Source organism: Fundulus heteroclitus, chromosome 12, assembly GCF_011125445.2.
Source record: "Fundulus heteroclitus isolate FHET01 chromosome 12, MU-UCD_Fhet_4.1, whole genome shotgun sequence".
Taxonomy (NCBI): Eukaryota; Metazoa; Chordata; class Actinopteri; order Cyprinodontiformes; family Fundulidae; genus Fundulus; species Fundulus heteroclitus.
In genome coordinates, this window is record NC_046372.1 from 15,923,831 (window position 1) to 15,938,694 (window position 14,864).

The window sequence follows — 14,864 nt, forward strand, 5'->3', positions numbered from 1 at the left end:
TTATTTAAATAGGGCGCATTTATTGAAATTGCTCCCGTCTTTGCCCTTTTTTTCCCCAGGCTTTCAGAGGTAAAAGAGACATATTGCTTCATCTTGGAAAATAACAAACCAAATAATATCCTTTAACTCTTTACTTCTTCACATCCCAGCCTCTTAAGTGCTCTAGATCAATGCAACAGCGGTAGATAATACATCCTAAAGGAGCTCACGAAGGCCTGAAAGAAACCCAAATCGATGGACACACTTTAACTGAATTGTACTTCATCATTTTCACAGCAGGAATGGTCGTATTTCCCGTAAGTGGAGGGTTATAAAATTGGATAGTGAGGTTATTGCTCTCAATGACAGGTTTCTGCAGGAACTTGGCCTTTAGATTTATTCCCAGCAGGTTTTAAAAGGGGGTCCCTGGTACAATCTGACTCTATATTCCCCATGCTTTCTACATTACCTGCATCGCACATGATGCACAGGGAAAAAAAAAAAAAAACGCTCTCCTTATGTGGCTCCTCAAATAAAGCTGATGACAGATCTGATGTCATTTATTTACAATGTACAAACACTGAATTTTTTCCATGTAAAGACACGTTTAAAAGTGCTTCGAAAAAACAAGATGTTTAGGTCTGAATAAATAAGAGTTCCCATTTTCTGACAACGACACAACAACAAACAACATTAAAGCTGCAAAAAATGTGCTCGATGGGAAATAAAAAGCTGAGGTCTCTCTGCCGTACTGCTACAACGCTCCTCTGCTCTTGCCACAGCAAACCACGAATACGAACAGGAAGAAAGTGAATGTTTATGTCCTGGGGGGAAAAAAAGTCTTCTGTGCTTCATTTGGAATAAAGATAAAAAATAAAAAATAACTCCAATGTTTGCTTGAAGGCGTCGCCACAGTTCGGCTCAACAGTCTGACAACGAAATTAGAGGGTCCCCCCCTGCGCGCTCTGCCTGAGGATTTGCCGGCAGGAATAACATTTCACAACATCATCAGAGTGGCGACGGCGGACGAGTGGCTGCTGCAGGTCAGCGGCTGATGGGGAGCTGCGGCAGAGAGATGGACGGGTGAGTCAAGTGGCCCGGCGTGGCGAGGACTGAGAAGGGGTGAGCTGCAAAACGCAAGAAGAAACAAGATGAAGCGGTGCCTCTCAGCTGCCGTTTAGTCTGAAGGACGGTGCTCCTGGTGAGGCCCGAGGAGCACCTCCAGCGTCTAAAATCCACTTCAGAGACGCAGATACTCAGAGGCCATTTGTTGTTTTTTTTTTGTTTTTTTTCCCCCAGTGTCCTGTCTAGCAATGTGGCAATAAGAATTGATATCTTAATGCCAAATAGAGCTTGACAGATTTTGCTTTCACAAGTGGAGCAAACAGCTTTTGCCATAATGCTCCGCTTGATTTGTGCATGTAAATAGTTTTATTGTGATTCCTGCAGGGGGAATTTCAAATTATATGGACACTACAATGGGAAAGTAGGAGAGTAAAGGAAGAACAAGAAGAGAAAAAGAAAGAAAGAGAAGAGGTGAAAGAAGGAAGAGATAAAAGGGAGAGAATGATAAAACGTCCTCTGTCTGCTCCATTACCTGGAAAGAGACGCAAAAAGAACAGCACAACCAACAGACATAAAGCAACAGATACAATCGAGTAACACCTTGATACCATTGCTAAATTATATGTATTATTATTTAAGCTGACATGTGTAATGTGATACCTGAAAAAAGAAAGTGACTCAGAGGCCATTTGAAACTGAAGGTCTGTGACCCAGACGCAAAAAAAATAAAAAAATCACATATTTTCAACACACAACAGAATCACACCCTTTGTTATGATCAAAATGTGAACATAATATACCACTTCACAACAGAGCCTCTGTCTAGATCAGATAAATAATAAAAAATTATTTTCTAACATGTAGAAAGGATGGAAAGCTTCTCATTCGAGACAAAATCAAATTCATTCCAGTTAAGTCTCCAAAAACACAGATTTTTCCCAGATGTAATGTATGAAATCAGTAAATTAAAGATGATGCCTGTACAAATTCTCAGTCATCCTGATAATCACAACAGCAAACAGGCTTAAATCAGCCACCAGAATTGACAGAATTCTCCTGGATTGGTGTCGAAATGTTTTTAAAAAAAGAACTGAGCCAAGGTCCATTTGCCTCCGATTCAAACCTGTTTGCAATTTAAGATGATCTTATTGTCCTTATTCTGCTTAGGGCTCCTTAGAGCTTAAAAGACCACTCCTTAGTTGCTGAGACCCATCTCTTGCTTAGATAATATAATTTTTTTTAAATAAACTTTGATCTTCAATCAACTATGCATGCATCACTTGTTAAACTTTGTTTTTAAATTATGTCATTTAGGTTTAACCCCGTTTTCTTCTTCTCTTAAAAAAAAAACCTTGCTTTCACTTTACTGGCACCCCTGATAAAAAGCCTTAAAATAGATCTTTTTTTTTCTTATTTAATTTCAGCATCACAGTGTCTCACAGTCACTATAGATTTTGATGACTATTTAGTGAGCGAAAAAAATCCCTCATTTAGAAAAAAAATTGAGTTTTTTTTTTTGCAAAATCATCAGTATCGCAATTATTGGCACCAAGAACAATTCCTATTAAACAAAAGTAAGTGAAGCATTTTTGTGATTCACACTTTGCTTTGGGAGCAGAAAATGTAAACGTGTGGTCAACCACAAAGTGATGTTTAGGTCTGCGGGTTGAGCCGATGCGGCGTGCCGAGGAGGCCGAACTACCCGGTCAACACAGCCGTGAAGGCGAAGGAGAGGAACGACTTCAGGACTCTTCAGTCAGAATGAACAACGCAAGCTGAGGGATACGGGATCGAACCATTTAACGTTATCTACGTGGAATCCCAGCTTCTCCTGCAGATAGTTCACAGTTCTACACTGAAAACCAAGCCACTACAAAGACTACTGTGTGTCTTCCTCCGTAAAACCTTTAAACTGTGCCATGTGAGGCAAACAGCTTGCACATTTGAACATGTTATAGTGAGGTTTTATTGCAATATGGGTTCTTTTTCCTACTTTCCTCTCTGAAGCAGAGGGCAATGCTGGCTGTGTGCGATCTGTGGTACTGTGGGTATTCCACTGTGAGGACAAAAATGTTCCCAAGGGGACAATAAATGAGGCACGGAAGCCCATTTCTCTCAGCCACTATTCAAGATGGGAAAGACAAGTTAACAAGCCTTTCGAGATAGGCATGTGTGTATTTTCCGTTTGTCCATCTCTACAGATCAAAACGAGCGGAAATGGGTCAAACAAGGTTGGACAAGGCGCCAAGTTTGTGTTGCCACCACGCAGTGAGGAGGAGAGTAAGCGAGCTTAAAAAACATGATGATGACTTTTAGCATTTTTGGAAATGTCAGTTGTGTGCAGTGTGAGCATCTGCTGACATGAGATTCTGTCCAACTGGCTCGATATTACATTAGCAAGTAAAATACAAGTACATCACACATGTGAGTACAATTATCCTATTCCAAACAGTCCTAGGCAATATAAATGCACACAATAATGCTATAATGACAAAGTATTTGTTATGGCTCGGTGGAATATCTCCAAAGCTCACTATTAGAGCATTGCATTAGAAAAAGAGGCTTTAGGATCTCCACGTCTCTGCAGCAACAGTTTATTTTAATATACAGACATTTACCAGTGCTACCATTAACTGTGGAGGCCGCTGTATATTTTCCCCTTCAAATGAGAAGAAAGAATAAAAAGCCAGTTTTGGGATTATTGGGTACAAACATGCATCCTGGGCAACAGACTTTAAGATGATATATCATAAATGTTCATATATTAACAGATACTGTACACTATCAAATTTGAGTAATTTCAAAGCTTGTTGTTTTTCTCATCGGGCAAGTAATCACAATTTAATGCAAATGTAGAATTTAAATAAAATAGCAGGAGCTATCGGTTCACTAGGGCCATGCTTTCATAATTAAACTAAAGAGAAATTAAAATTTCATTAAAATAGACATTTAAAAAAGAAAATATCCACAATACATTTTAATTGTTGTTTCATCTATGCTCATCTTTCGATGTTTAAAGATGTTTTTATATCCCAATTATTGCAATCGATTTCGCAAGGATAATAGGCAAGTCAATAGAGGTATAAAAGTCTTAGATTTTAACCTAATTTGAAAAGAGAAATTATTTATGATTAGACAGTAACAAATCTTTAGTAAATACGCCATCATTTTTTTAAAAATAGCCTCATACATGTGTTTATATATATATATATATATATATATATATATATATATATATATATATATATATATATATATATATATATATATATATATAATATGTGTGTGTGTGTGTGTGTGTTTGTGATTAATGTGTTGTTCTACAGTTAATGTGCCACTATTTTTATTACAGGTTTGTTGTTAAAGCTGTATAATCCCACTATAACCAGGTTTCAAAGATGCAAAACATTCACTGACCATTTTTCTATAAACTGAAATAAATTTCAATTTATAGAAAAATCTAATAAATTATAAGGTAAGCTGTCATAATTGTAAAACCCACATAAACAAATATGAGCATTTCCCAGAAGAGCAGCACTTGCAAAGAATTTCTTATTAGGTTCAGGTTAAGAAATGATACAATTCTATCTGATTATAACGTAAAAATCCTTCTGATAACAATGAAAGTGTGACACCGACCGTCCAGGTATCCGTGCAGAGCGAGGAGGTGAGGTCGGTCTGGGCTGCTGAACGAGGAATAGTGGAGATCCTCTGGAAGTGACGGCGGCATCCTGGACAGCGGAGCGCTCTGAGGGAAGCTGCTCTGAGGCGGCTGCTTTTTGTGCCGGGCACGGCAGTTCTGAAACCAAACCTGGAGGAGGAAGCGGACAAAGTAAACACGGAGCAAACGTGACGGGAGCACAGCATCAAACTCTTTAAGCCAGGAACCAGGTTGGATTCTGGAGGTCATCTAAAGACTCGCTGGATTTAAAAGTTTTAAACTCATTCCACACTTCTCTAAAGGCTGCAGAAGTTCATTTTTTTATCATATTTGGATACTTCCTATCTAACATCTTAAGTGCTTATGAAAAATAAACATCTTTAAATACAATGAATGCAAAGGCAGAGAAAACAGTACAAGGATCTTTCTTGTTGGTGTAAAAAAAATGGCTTCAACTTCTACAGAAATAAAGCAGTAGAGCCATAAGTACATTGTTAAAAAAAAAATAAAGGAACACTTTAAAATCAAGCCAATTAAACTTGTGGAGTATTGATCTGGTCAGTTCAGTCATGGAGGAGGATGTTAATCAGTGTCGGCTGTCTGGATGTTAGAGACATTAACAACAGGGAGGCTAAAGCAGAGACAATTAGAAAAAAAAACAGGAAAGGTTTTGCCGTTGGAGCCCGCAGACATTTCTTATGTCTTTTTTTTTTTATACTGCTTTTTTTTTGCAGTTTTGCTTTTGATCAGGATCAAACCTGAGTCACTACTGGCACCATGAGGCGATACCTGGACCCTACCAGGGTTGCACAGGCAGTCCAACTCTATCAGGATAACACATTAATGTTTACCATAGCCAGAAGGTTTTCTGTGCCCCCCAGGTCAGTCCCAAGAGCACAGAAGGGTTTCCAAGAGACAAGCCAGTAAGTCTAGGAGAGCTGGACAAGGTCGTCGGAAGTCCTTAACCCTTCAGCAGAAGAACCTGCTTCTTTGTGCAAGAAGGATCAGGATGAGAACTACCAGAGTCCTACAAAGTGACCTCCAGCAGGATTGAATGTCTCCGACCAAACCGTTAGAAAGAGACTTCATGAGGGTGACCTGAGGACCCGACGTCCTCTAGTTGGCCCTGTGCTCAGTGCTCAGCACCGTGGAGCTCGGCTCTGGCGCCTTGTTGTTTCCACATGAGCTCAGGATCACCCCGGGCTCATGTGGCAGACGTCAAAAGGGTTCTGGTGAAGCTGCGGTGAACGTTAAGCTGCCTGCAACATTTTTCAGCACGACTGGTTTGGTGGTGGGTCGGCGTTAGGCTGGAGAGGCGTATCGATTTAAACAAATCACACAAAAACAGAAGACATGGCTAAATTATTGTATTACTCTAATTAAAACTGTCTTGCTTACTTAAAATCTTGTTATATATATATATATATATATATATAATTGTTACCACACAGTGTCTTTTGCTAATAAAGAAGATTCTCAGAGAAGTGATTTCAAAACCTGCCTGTATGACTCTTCTGCTCAGTCCCGTCATTTCTGCCAGTTTCTGCAGCGTCTGAGCATCGGGGTTGTTGTCCTGAGCAAACTGAGTCTGCATAACCTGCAGGGAAACCATCCGGCGACCATGAAATCCCCAAACTCCCTTAGCTGAGCAAATTGCGGCGATTAAAAACACGGTTTGGCACACCCGGGCGGCCGGGGACGCACCTGCAGCTGCTCGGCCGTGAACGAGGTCCGTGCCCTCTTGGCTGGTTTGGGTTGGCAGTCCTGATCCGAGGGCAGCGCTCCCTCCAGAGTCAGACCTGTGCCTGAAAAAACAAACCAGACTGCATGCTGGTCATCAAGCTATGTGACGGTTAGCAAACAGAAAGGAGAGGATGTTAAAGCAATGCGACAGCTGAATGTAAAAAAAGCTGTAAATTTGAAGGTTTGTCCAAACAATTTGGAGCACAGTTAAAGCATGGTGCTGCAAACAGTTTAAAGCATTAAGATCAGACTTCTTCCAGATACCAACAGAGTGGGTGGTGTGAAAAAATGCAGGAAAACAGCAGCTGGGCGCGTTCTTTAGATTCAGGTTTTGCTAAAAACCTCCCTTGATCCCTACGTTATGAAAGTACTGAAATGAGGCGCCAATAACAGAGAAGACGAATCGTTTGTGTGATTAATTGAATTTTGGTGTGAATTTGGACCAAGCCATGAATGCAAATGAAGCGGACTTGCTTGTGAAGGGGATTGAGACGGGATTTGTTGTAAATTTGACGCATTATGAATAAACGTACTTGGAATATTAGAGTGAAAAAGAACAGCTAAACAAAAAAAGAGCCTGAAAGAGCTCACAGAGAATAAAGCATGAAGCTGTTTCCTCAGGAAAATTCACCTGAGGTTGAACTCTAAAATACCTCTTTACTTTGGTTTAAATTATTCTTTTTTTTACCTCTGATGGCTAAATGTTCCGACCCTCACATGTGGTCATGAGTTATGCATCAAGACCCAAAGAATGACATCCAGGATACAAAGTGTTGAGGTTAGCTTCCGCCTTGGAGATAGAGGAGCTCGGTTATGCAGGGGGAGCTCAAAGCAGATGTTTCTCCACATTGAAAGGAGCCAATTTAGGTGGTTTGGACATCGGATCAGGACGCCTCCCTGAGCACGTCCAGAACTCGCTGGATAGACTATATATATCCCGTCTGTCCTGGGATGGCCATCCCCCAGAATAAACTGGAGGACGGGATGTCCGGGGTTCCCCTCTTGGACCTGTTGCCCCTGCGACCGGATATCGGATGAGCAGAAGACAACGGATGGATGGACAGAGGGTTTAATTGTTTTTGTTTTTAACCAAACAGGTAACGCAAAAAGGGTGATTAAAACTGATAAATTCCCTTATAGTCTGAGTAACTCAGTCAGAAATCCTGTTGTCTTTCTGTGTGTTACGCGTGAACTCTGAGCCGGTGTCTCACCAAGCGTTCATTATGACTACAGAATGACAATAGAGACGCTTCATTCTTGAATCTTTTGAAATCTATCCCAGTACAAGTTGACACATCCACGAGTCCATGTGCCTCTGTGGCCTAATTATCCACCGTAACAGTACCAACACTGGAAAAACAGAACTAGAAATACGTAAAATGTTCCTAAAATGAGTGTATTTGTCCATGATTTGAGCAGGTAAATAAGACTATTTGCCAATGGAATAAGATTTTTGCACTTAAAATAGGAACAATTCATCTCCATCATCTTATTTCAAGTGTAGAATGTCTAATTATCGTATTTTAGGGGTCAAAATACTCATTCCATTGGCAAATAATCCATTTTACCTACTCGAATCAAGGATAAATACACTAACTTTAAGAACATTTTACTTATTTTTAGATCCATATTTGTAGTGAATGAAAGATTATACTTTAAGCCTTAAGTTTATTTTAATCAATATGTAACATGTGAAGCTCTAAAGGACTACAAAAAAGGTTCTGTTTATCACAAAAGCTGCACAAACCTAACAGAGTTCGCATGTCTCATGTGCGCATCTAGATTCCCACCGTTTAGCATTTCGGCCTCCTCTGAGGCTCGTGTTCGGCCGTGACCTTACCGTTCTCTGCAGCCCTGCGGAGGTTCTCCAGCATGATGTCGTAGTGGCTGCGGCAGAGCACCCGGCCCTCCACCAGGCCGAACTCCTCCCCGGTCGACAGCTGCCTCTTGCAGGAGAAGCAGGCGAAGCAGGCCAGGTGATACACGCTGCCCCGGGCCCGCCGCACCCAGTCGCTGGCGTACACCTGCCGGCCACACTGGGCGCACTTGGTGCCGAACCTACTGTGAGTGAGGAGGACAAGAGTCAACACAGGGTTAAGCGATGTTGTTGTAGTGTTTGTTAAGGTGTTTGTAAAATGTTGCAGAGAGAGAGAGATATCTGGCTAGATGTAAGACAGAAAACCAAACTTAGACTTTGAACGTGTAGAAAGAGACATTCCCCTGAGGATTTCAGCCTTTGACTTGAGAATTTTTGGGTGTCTGCTTCTTTGTTGTAACATTATGGAGAAAAAAAACAAACATGAAAAGAATAAACCTTTCTCAAAGAAATAAGCAATATAAGTGGGTACGTCTATTTATATTGTATATTGTAGAGTTAAAGGAGCTAAAACACAGACAATATCACATTGTGTCAAATGAATAAAACACCAAAAGACAGACAGAGTTGAGCTCAGTAAGTTTGCTAAATCTGGGCAGATCCTTAAGCCGGCTAAAGGTTTGATGAATTTACTGCTTTATTATCGAGATTGGACTAAATAAGTAAATCTTTAATTTGTGTTTAGAGGGCCAAGATCAATTAGAATTGAAAACAGTCTGAAAAATTAACAAAGTCATGTTCAGTAATTTAGTTTGCTCAATTAATATTAAGTAATTATATTACTCTAAGCCAGGGGATCAAAACTCCAGAGACAAAATTAAAGATTAAATCTAACAGAAATGTTCACATGGCCTTCTTAATTTAGGATTGTTTTTAGAATAAAAAAAAATGTTGCCTTCATCAGTTTCATTTAAAAAAAATCCCATAAACTTTGTAAAGAACTTTGTTTTTTCAAAGCAGTTGTGGAACATTCGATTTTTTAATCAACTGTAGTTGGGTGGTGGGGGGGGGGTGCCTTTCTTTAAATATTTTAGGATAAAACAATTACTTTATGACAACTGTAATCAGTCTACATAAAATAGCCAGACCAAAACAAAAATAATTTCAGTAAATTAAAGACAATTTTCATTTTGTATTTTAACACTGTGCACAATTGATTAAAAAAAGTTTCAAAAGAAATTCAATTATTCATATTTCTGTGAGGTATTTTGTTTAAATTAACTTACATTTTAACATCGTGTTCCTTCTGATTTGTAGTACTATTGACTTTCTAATCTAGAACATGATGGAAGGAGCTACAGATTAGGGTGATGGCAAGGAGGTACTACAACCTCAAAGACTTGGAGCTCATCACAAACGTCACAAAATCATCAAAATACCAGTGGAAACTGGAAAAAAAGCCGGTCTGGAATTTTAAAGAGGTTTTAATAATTGTAACGTAATAATATGAAGACAAAAACAGACTTAAAATGTATACTCGTTTTACGTTGTTTCAATTTTTTAAGTTCGTATAGAAAACAAATTTCCCGGCTGAATAAGAATACTTTTATGCCATGAACAGGTTTGTGTTTAGCTGTGTCTCAGCCATTGTTAGTTTAATTAGTATGGCAAATCTTTATGGCATTGTAACCTTCGATAATTTAAAATGCATTTAATTTTTTTTTATTAAAATTTAAAAATATTTCAAAAAAATCACTGAAAACTACAGAACTTTTTAAATAAAATCAAACCAACTTAATTATATAAAAAAAGCACATTGAAAATAACTAAGGTTGGCCAAAGAGCTGTACATTAAACCCCAAAAGCGATAAACAATGAATTTGAGTATTAAGAACAACACCGCTCCTACCTGAAATAATCCAGTTTGCAGAAGATCTCTTTGTTTTTAACGTAGCAGCTGCTGTGTTGGCGCAGAGACGCTCTGCACACCGAGCACTCCAAACAGCCTAAATGCCAGTTCAGGTTGTTCACCTGCGGCATTAAAAACACACGGCGCATGCGCCAATTAACAAACCAGTCAAAACAAACGTCACAAATTCACATGACACTTTTATGTGAAAAGTTCTTACAGAGCGGAATAAAAAAAAAAACACATTGCAAAATGAATTAAAATCATCCAAATCAAGTTTAAGGGGAATGCCACAGCTGCAAATTAAAACAATATTTGGGGTTAAAAGGCTCTCTGAGGTGTTTCGTTACCTTCAGCAGGTAGCGGTCATGGATCTCCATCCCGCAGCTGGCGCACTGGTTCTTGGCCGCAGGAGGAGAGCAGAGGCAGGCGGCTTCCAACGGGCTGGAATCCCCGGACTCCTTCTTCACCTCCGGCTTAGACTGAGCCACAAAAAAAAAAAAAAAAAAAAAAAACATATTAAAAGAGCCGGCCAGACCGAATAGAGAGGGGAAGGAAAACGTGCATGGCTTAACAAAATACATTTATTTCTTAATAGCGAATGAGTGCCTGCATCCTTTCCGTGCGTGGACCGCGGATCTGGCCGACGTGCGTCCTCCACGCTGTTCCTTTCACATTAAACGGCCTCTCCGCCTTTCCTGCCTGCCGACTTACATCATTTTAAAAGCTGTGTGACACCGAACCAACTTTGTCCTCGTAAACTTATATTTAAATCTGTAGAAACCTTACAGCTGCACTATCACAATCGTTTAGTCTTTTCGTGCTATTTATTGTTGATTGTTTATTACATCGAGATTATCTTTTGATTTGCGTTGTTGGAAATGTCTGTTCCCGTTCCTTCCTGTGAATAAATGTGTTGATGCAGATAAAAACCTAATGACCATTTATTTAAAACGTATAAACCCGAGAGCTTTGCACATCTGTACATATATATATATATATATATATATATATATATATATATATATATATATATATATATATATATATATATATATATATATATACATACATACGGTAAATTGTTAATTGTCAATAACAGTAATCCACTTGCACTTTAATTTTAAAATTGAGCTTAAAGGCGCAGACGGAAACTTTTCAATTAACACCTAAATCATTTTTCAGAATTAAACTTGATTAAAATACCTACTACTGCTATACGGAATTGCTGTGATTTGTGTGCCAGTCCTGTTGTGCATCCGAGTACATTTATAAGCCTACAATAAAACAGTTTTATGACAGCTGAATAACAAGCAGATACAAATATTCCACCCAACCTAACACCCGCAACCTGTTTCATTAGTCGTTTTTCAGTCAATTAATATTTTTGTAAACTAAATTTCGTTTCATGAATTCATAAGATGATAAAAAAAAAACTGCTGAGAATATCGTAACTTTGCTGTGAAATCCCCTAACATTTAAGGGACGTTCTGTGCAACAACAAAGCTTTATGATATAAGATATCTGCACAAAATAGAAATTATTTATAGATAGAATAGATACTCAACTAAAATAGATAGGATTTTAGTAGAGTACACATCGTTCCGATATTTTTAAAAACATTTTCCCCCCAATTAGGCTGTTTTAAATGTCAGTTTTATGGTGCGAATCAGAAATGAATAATTCCTTTATAATTACATACAAATCATTATCATAACAAAATAAACTAAATGAAAGCACTTAGGTGATGAATGAACCAGTAATATTATTTTTCGCCTTCAACTGTTGGGTGTTCTGGGAACAGTTTGGGCGTTTTTACTCCATCTCTGATCACAGACGCTCGGACACTCGACCTCCTTTATATAAAGTTCGTTTAAATAGTGGCGACGGAAAGCAGCGGGAGCAGTCCCAGCTCTTTGTGACTCACCATTCTCGGGTCCTGCGCGCTGCCTATTCGGAGTGGAGACCCAGTTCGCTCTGCGCGTTACGCATCTCTGCTCCAAGTCGCGCTACAGCCAGCCGCTCCAAAACAACGCCTTACAGTATCTCCTGCATTTAAACCCTGGCAACAAAAGACATTTCGATGCAATTAGATATAAAAAAAAGGAGGAGGAGGAAAAAAAAGAAGAAAAACACTACATATGATCGATCGTTCCTCTTGTGCGTAACGGAAGGTTGCGTGTTGCAATCACATGCGGTGAAAAGAAAGGATGGCACTATATCTGCAATTAGCGGCGGATTGAAACGCTGCGCTTGATAAGAGGCAACCCGAGTGTCAATTTCATCTGTCAATCAGGAGGAGGCAGCCGCGCCACCAAGCTGAGGAAGGGGGGGAAAAAACGCGGAGCGTCCTAATTTCAATAGCTGTATAATCGAAAATCGAAAAATCTCCAAAGTGAAGAGGCTCAATTGGAGATCGCTCTATTCATAACAGACAATGTGCAGAAACGGGTGCTGATCTTGAGACATAAAGGAGCCTGATTGTCTCTTTTCTCGTGATGGACCCATTTAGGCACTCCATGGCTCCCCTCAGTGATTACAGCTGCATTCATAAAGTGCCAAAAATCTGCGTTTGGGGGGCAATCTGGACTCCGTGTTGTCCTTCACTTCTCGAAATTAACAGGAATGCAAGATTATGTTAATTACCGGCTTGGATGTAAACACTGGAGGCAGTGAAACAAGACGAGATGGTCTGCAAAAACTTCAGAGACAGAAAACCTCCGAAATGCGGCGTCAACATCATTCATGGGTGTAAAACAGTTTGTCCCAAAACAAACAACAAAAAACATGTCCAAATAAATCCGAAACGACGTGCTGTGCCGGTCCTTTCTGCTCTGAAGGAGCGCTGATCCAAGCAGAAGAACTTTGTGGGACTCCAGCTTTGGCTCCCAAACACACTCTGAGCTGATCTGATCTCCCGCCTGGATTCAGAGTTTACACCCAGTTACCAGAGGCAGGATGTGATGCTGCAGCCTCTTCCTCAGAGCTGAACTTATAACAAGCTGCACTCACTGGGCAACCTGGGCTGTTTCTAAACATCTGAAGCTCATTTACTGAGAACTAGGTGTAGGAGCTAGCTGAAGATTTTTTAGTTCTCCTTAAATGTGACCCCCGATCCACTTTTAATTAATCTGATACCTTGCTATAGCAATAAAAATACCAAATAATTTACCTTTAGGAGCTGATTCACATCGCAGAAAAATCCTGAAAATATTTTTGTCATGTGAGGGTTCAGGATCTAATAAAACAAAATACCAATTATGGTCATAGGTACTTAAATAGATGCTTTAGAGTTTTATCCATTTAGATTTGATCCTGTTCAGACATTACTCGTCTTATCTTGGTAAAAAGAAACTGCTCCCTCTCTCAGTTCTAGAGTTTTGTATTTCAGATCAGGAGATAATGATAATCTAAGTCTAATGCTGAATGTACAAAAAGGCAACAGATTCTTGGCATTATTTGCGAAACAAATGTGCCTGCAAAATGAAAACTCACTTTAAAAAGTAGACCTACTTAAAAAAAAAAAAGCAGACCTCATTGTTCAGTTTCTTGACAGTACCGGTATTAACTTTTTTTGTCTGACTTTGGAGAGATGCTGACCAACTCTTTTTTTTGCAGCTCTGCATTCTGTTGTTGATTTGCTGCTGTGATTTGGGTCATTTTCCTGCTGAGGATCCAGTTTTTTCCAAGATCAAGCTGTTTCACATTCGACCCAAGAATACTTTTGTTTCTCTTTTGTTTCCAGAGCAGTTCATGATTATAAAGAACTCAAAGACCTTTATCAAGCTTAACTGCTTTTCTCCAGGTTACTTTGAAGTATCCCCTAACTGACTTTGGGTTAAATGAACAGTATAAACCTTAAGGTTGTGGATTTCTGCATTTTCCAGACTTTTCAGGTTTTCTTGGTATGAAATGGTTGATGATTTACCTGCAAACGTTTCCCCCACATCGAGTGGTCAATAAAATCGACGGACGGACGGACTTTAATTATCATCGATCACCTAAAAAGCATCAGAAACAGCAGCATTACATCTTCTCACTCTCCTTGTATTGTACCTGTGATTCACTTCAGCAGCTTTGTGCACTGACTGTAATTACCCGACAGTGGAAGTGAACTGGTCCTGATGAAGGAGGACTCAGAGTGGAACGTGGCTATTTCGGCTCCATTACTGACGCACTTTAGTGGTATTACGAACACACCAATTTGCACCATTGTTGACTGGTTTTGACTATTTTCTGACTGTTGCAATGTGGATTCAGAGAGTGATATCTGAGGAACCCTTTAAGCCAGAAGCAACAATGAAATATTATTAAATATATGCCGTAAAGAGGAAGTAACTTGTTCTGTTAGCTCTTCATTTCTATTTCCCTTGCCTTATCTTCCTCCTTGAAGAGCATGGACTGCGGACCAACTATCTTTGGGTGAAGTTAAAATCTGTTAAAATCTGCAGATCTATAGCATCCTGCTGCTTATGTGTCAATGCCAGATAACCTGTCTCCTAACCAGTAGCTAAGTAAACTGCTTTAGGCCATCCATCCAATTCAATTTCAATTAAATTTAATTCACATAGCGCCCATTCACCACACTTCATCTCAAAGCACTTTACAAAGTCAAATACAATCATATCATAGAGACAGATTGGTCAAAAAGTTTCCTCTCTAAGGAAACCCAGCAGCTTGCACAGTCTTTG

General features: G+C 39.4%; 1 protein-coding gene across 2 annotated transcripts; it reads right to left on the reverse strand.

Moving 5' to 3' along the window:
- si:ch211-236k19.2 (LIM/homeobox protein Lhx6) lies at window positions 1–13,117 on the reverse strand. 2 transcript variants are annotated; one of them, XM_021324521.2, is made up of 9 exons: window positions 12,820–13,117; window positions 12,101–12,235; window positions 10,524–10,655; window positions 10,174–10,295; window positions 8,289–8,506; window positions 6,410–6,510; window positions 6,207–6,302; window positions 4,684–4,855; window positions 1–1,106 (listed from the first exon to the last, which is right to left on the reverse strand). In XM_021324521.2, exons 2-9 carry the CDS (start codon window positions 12,101–12,103, stop codon window positions 1,024–1,026), a joined length of 927 nt encoding a protein of 308 aa, XP_021180196.1. In that variant the 5' UTR covers window positions 12,104–12,235; window positions 12,820–13,117; the 3' UTR covers window positions 1–1,023. The 2 variants fall into 2 exon arrangements, with proteins under 2 accessions (XP_021180196.1, XP_021180195.1); XM_021324520.2 differs by having other exon boundaries at window positions 8,289–8,509; window positions 12,820–13,116.
- Window positions 13,118–14,864: the final 1,747 nt, after the last annotated feature.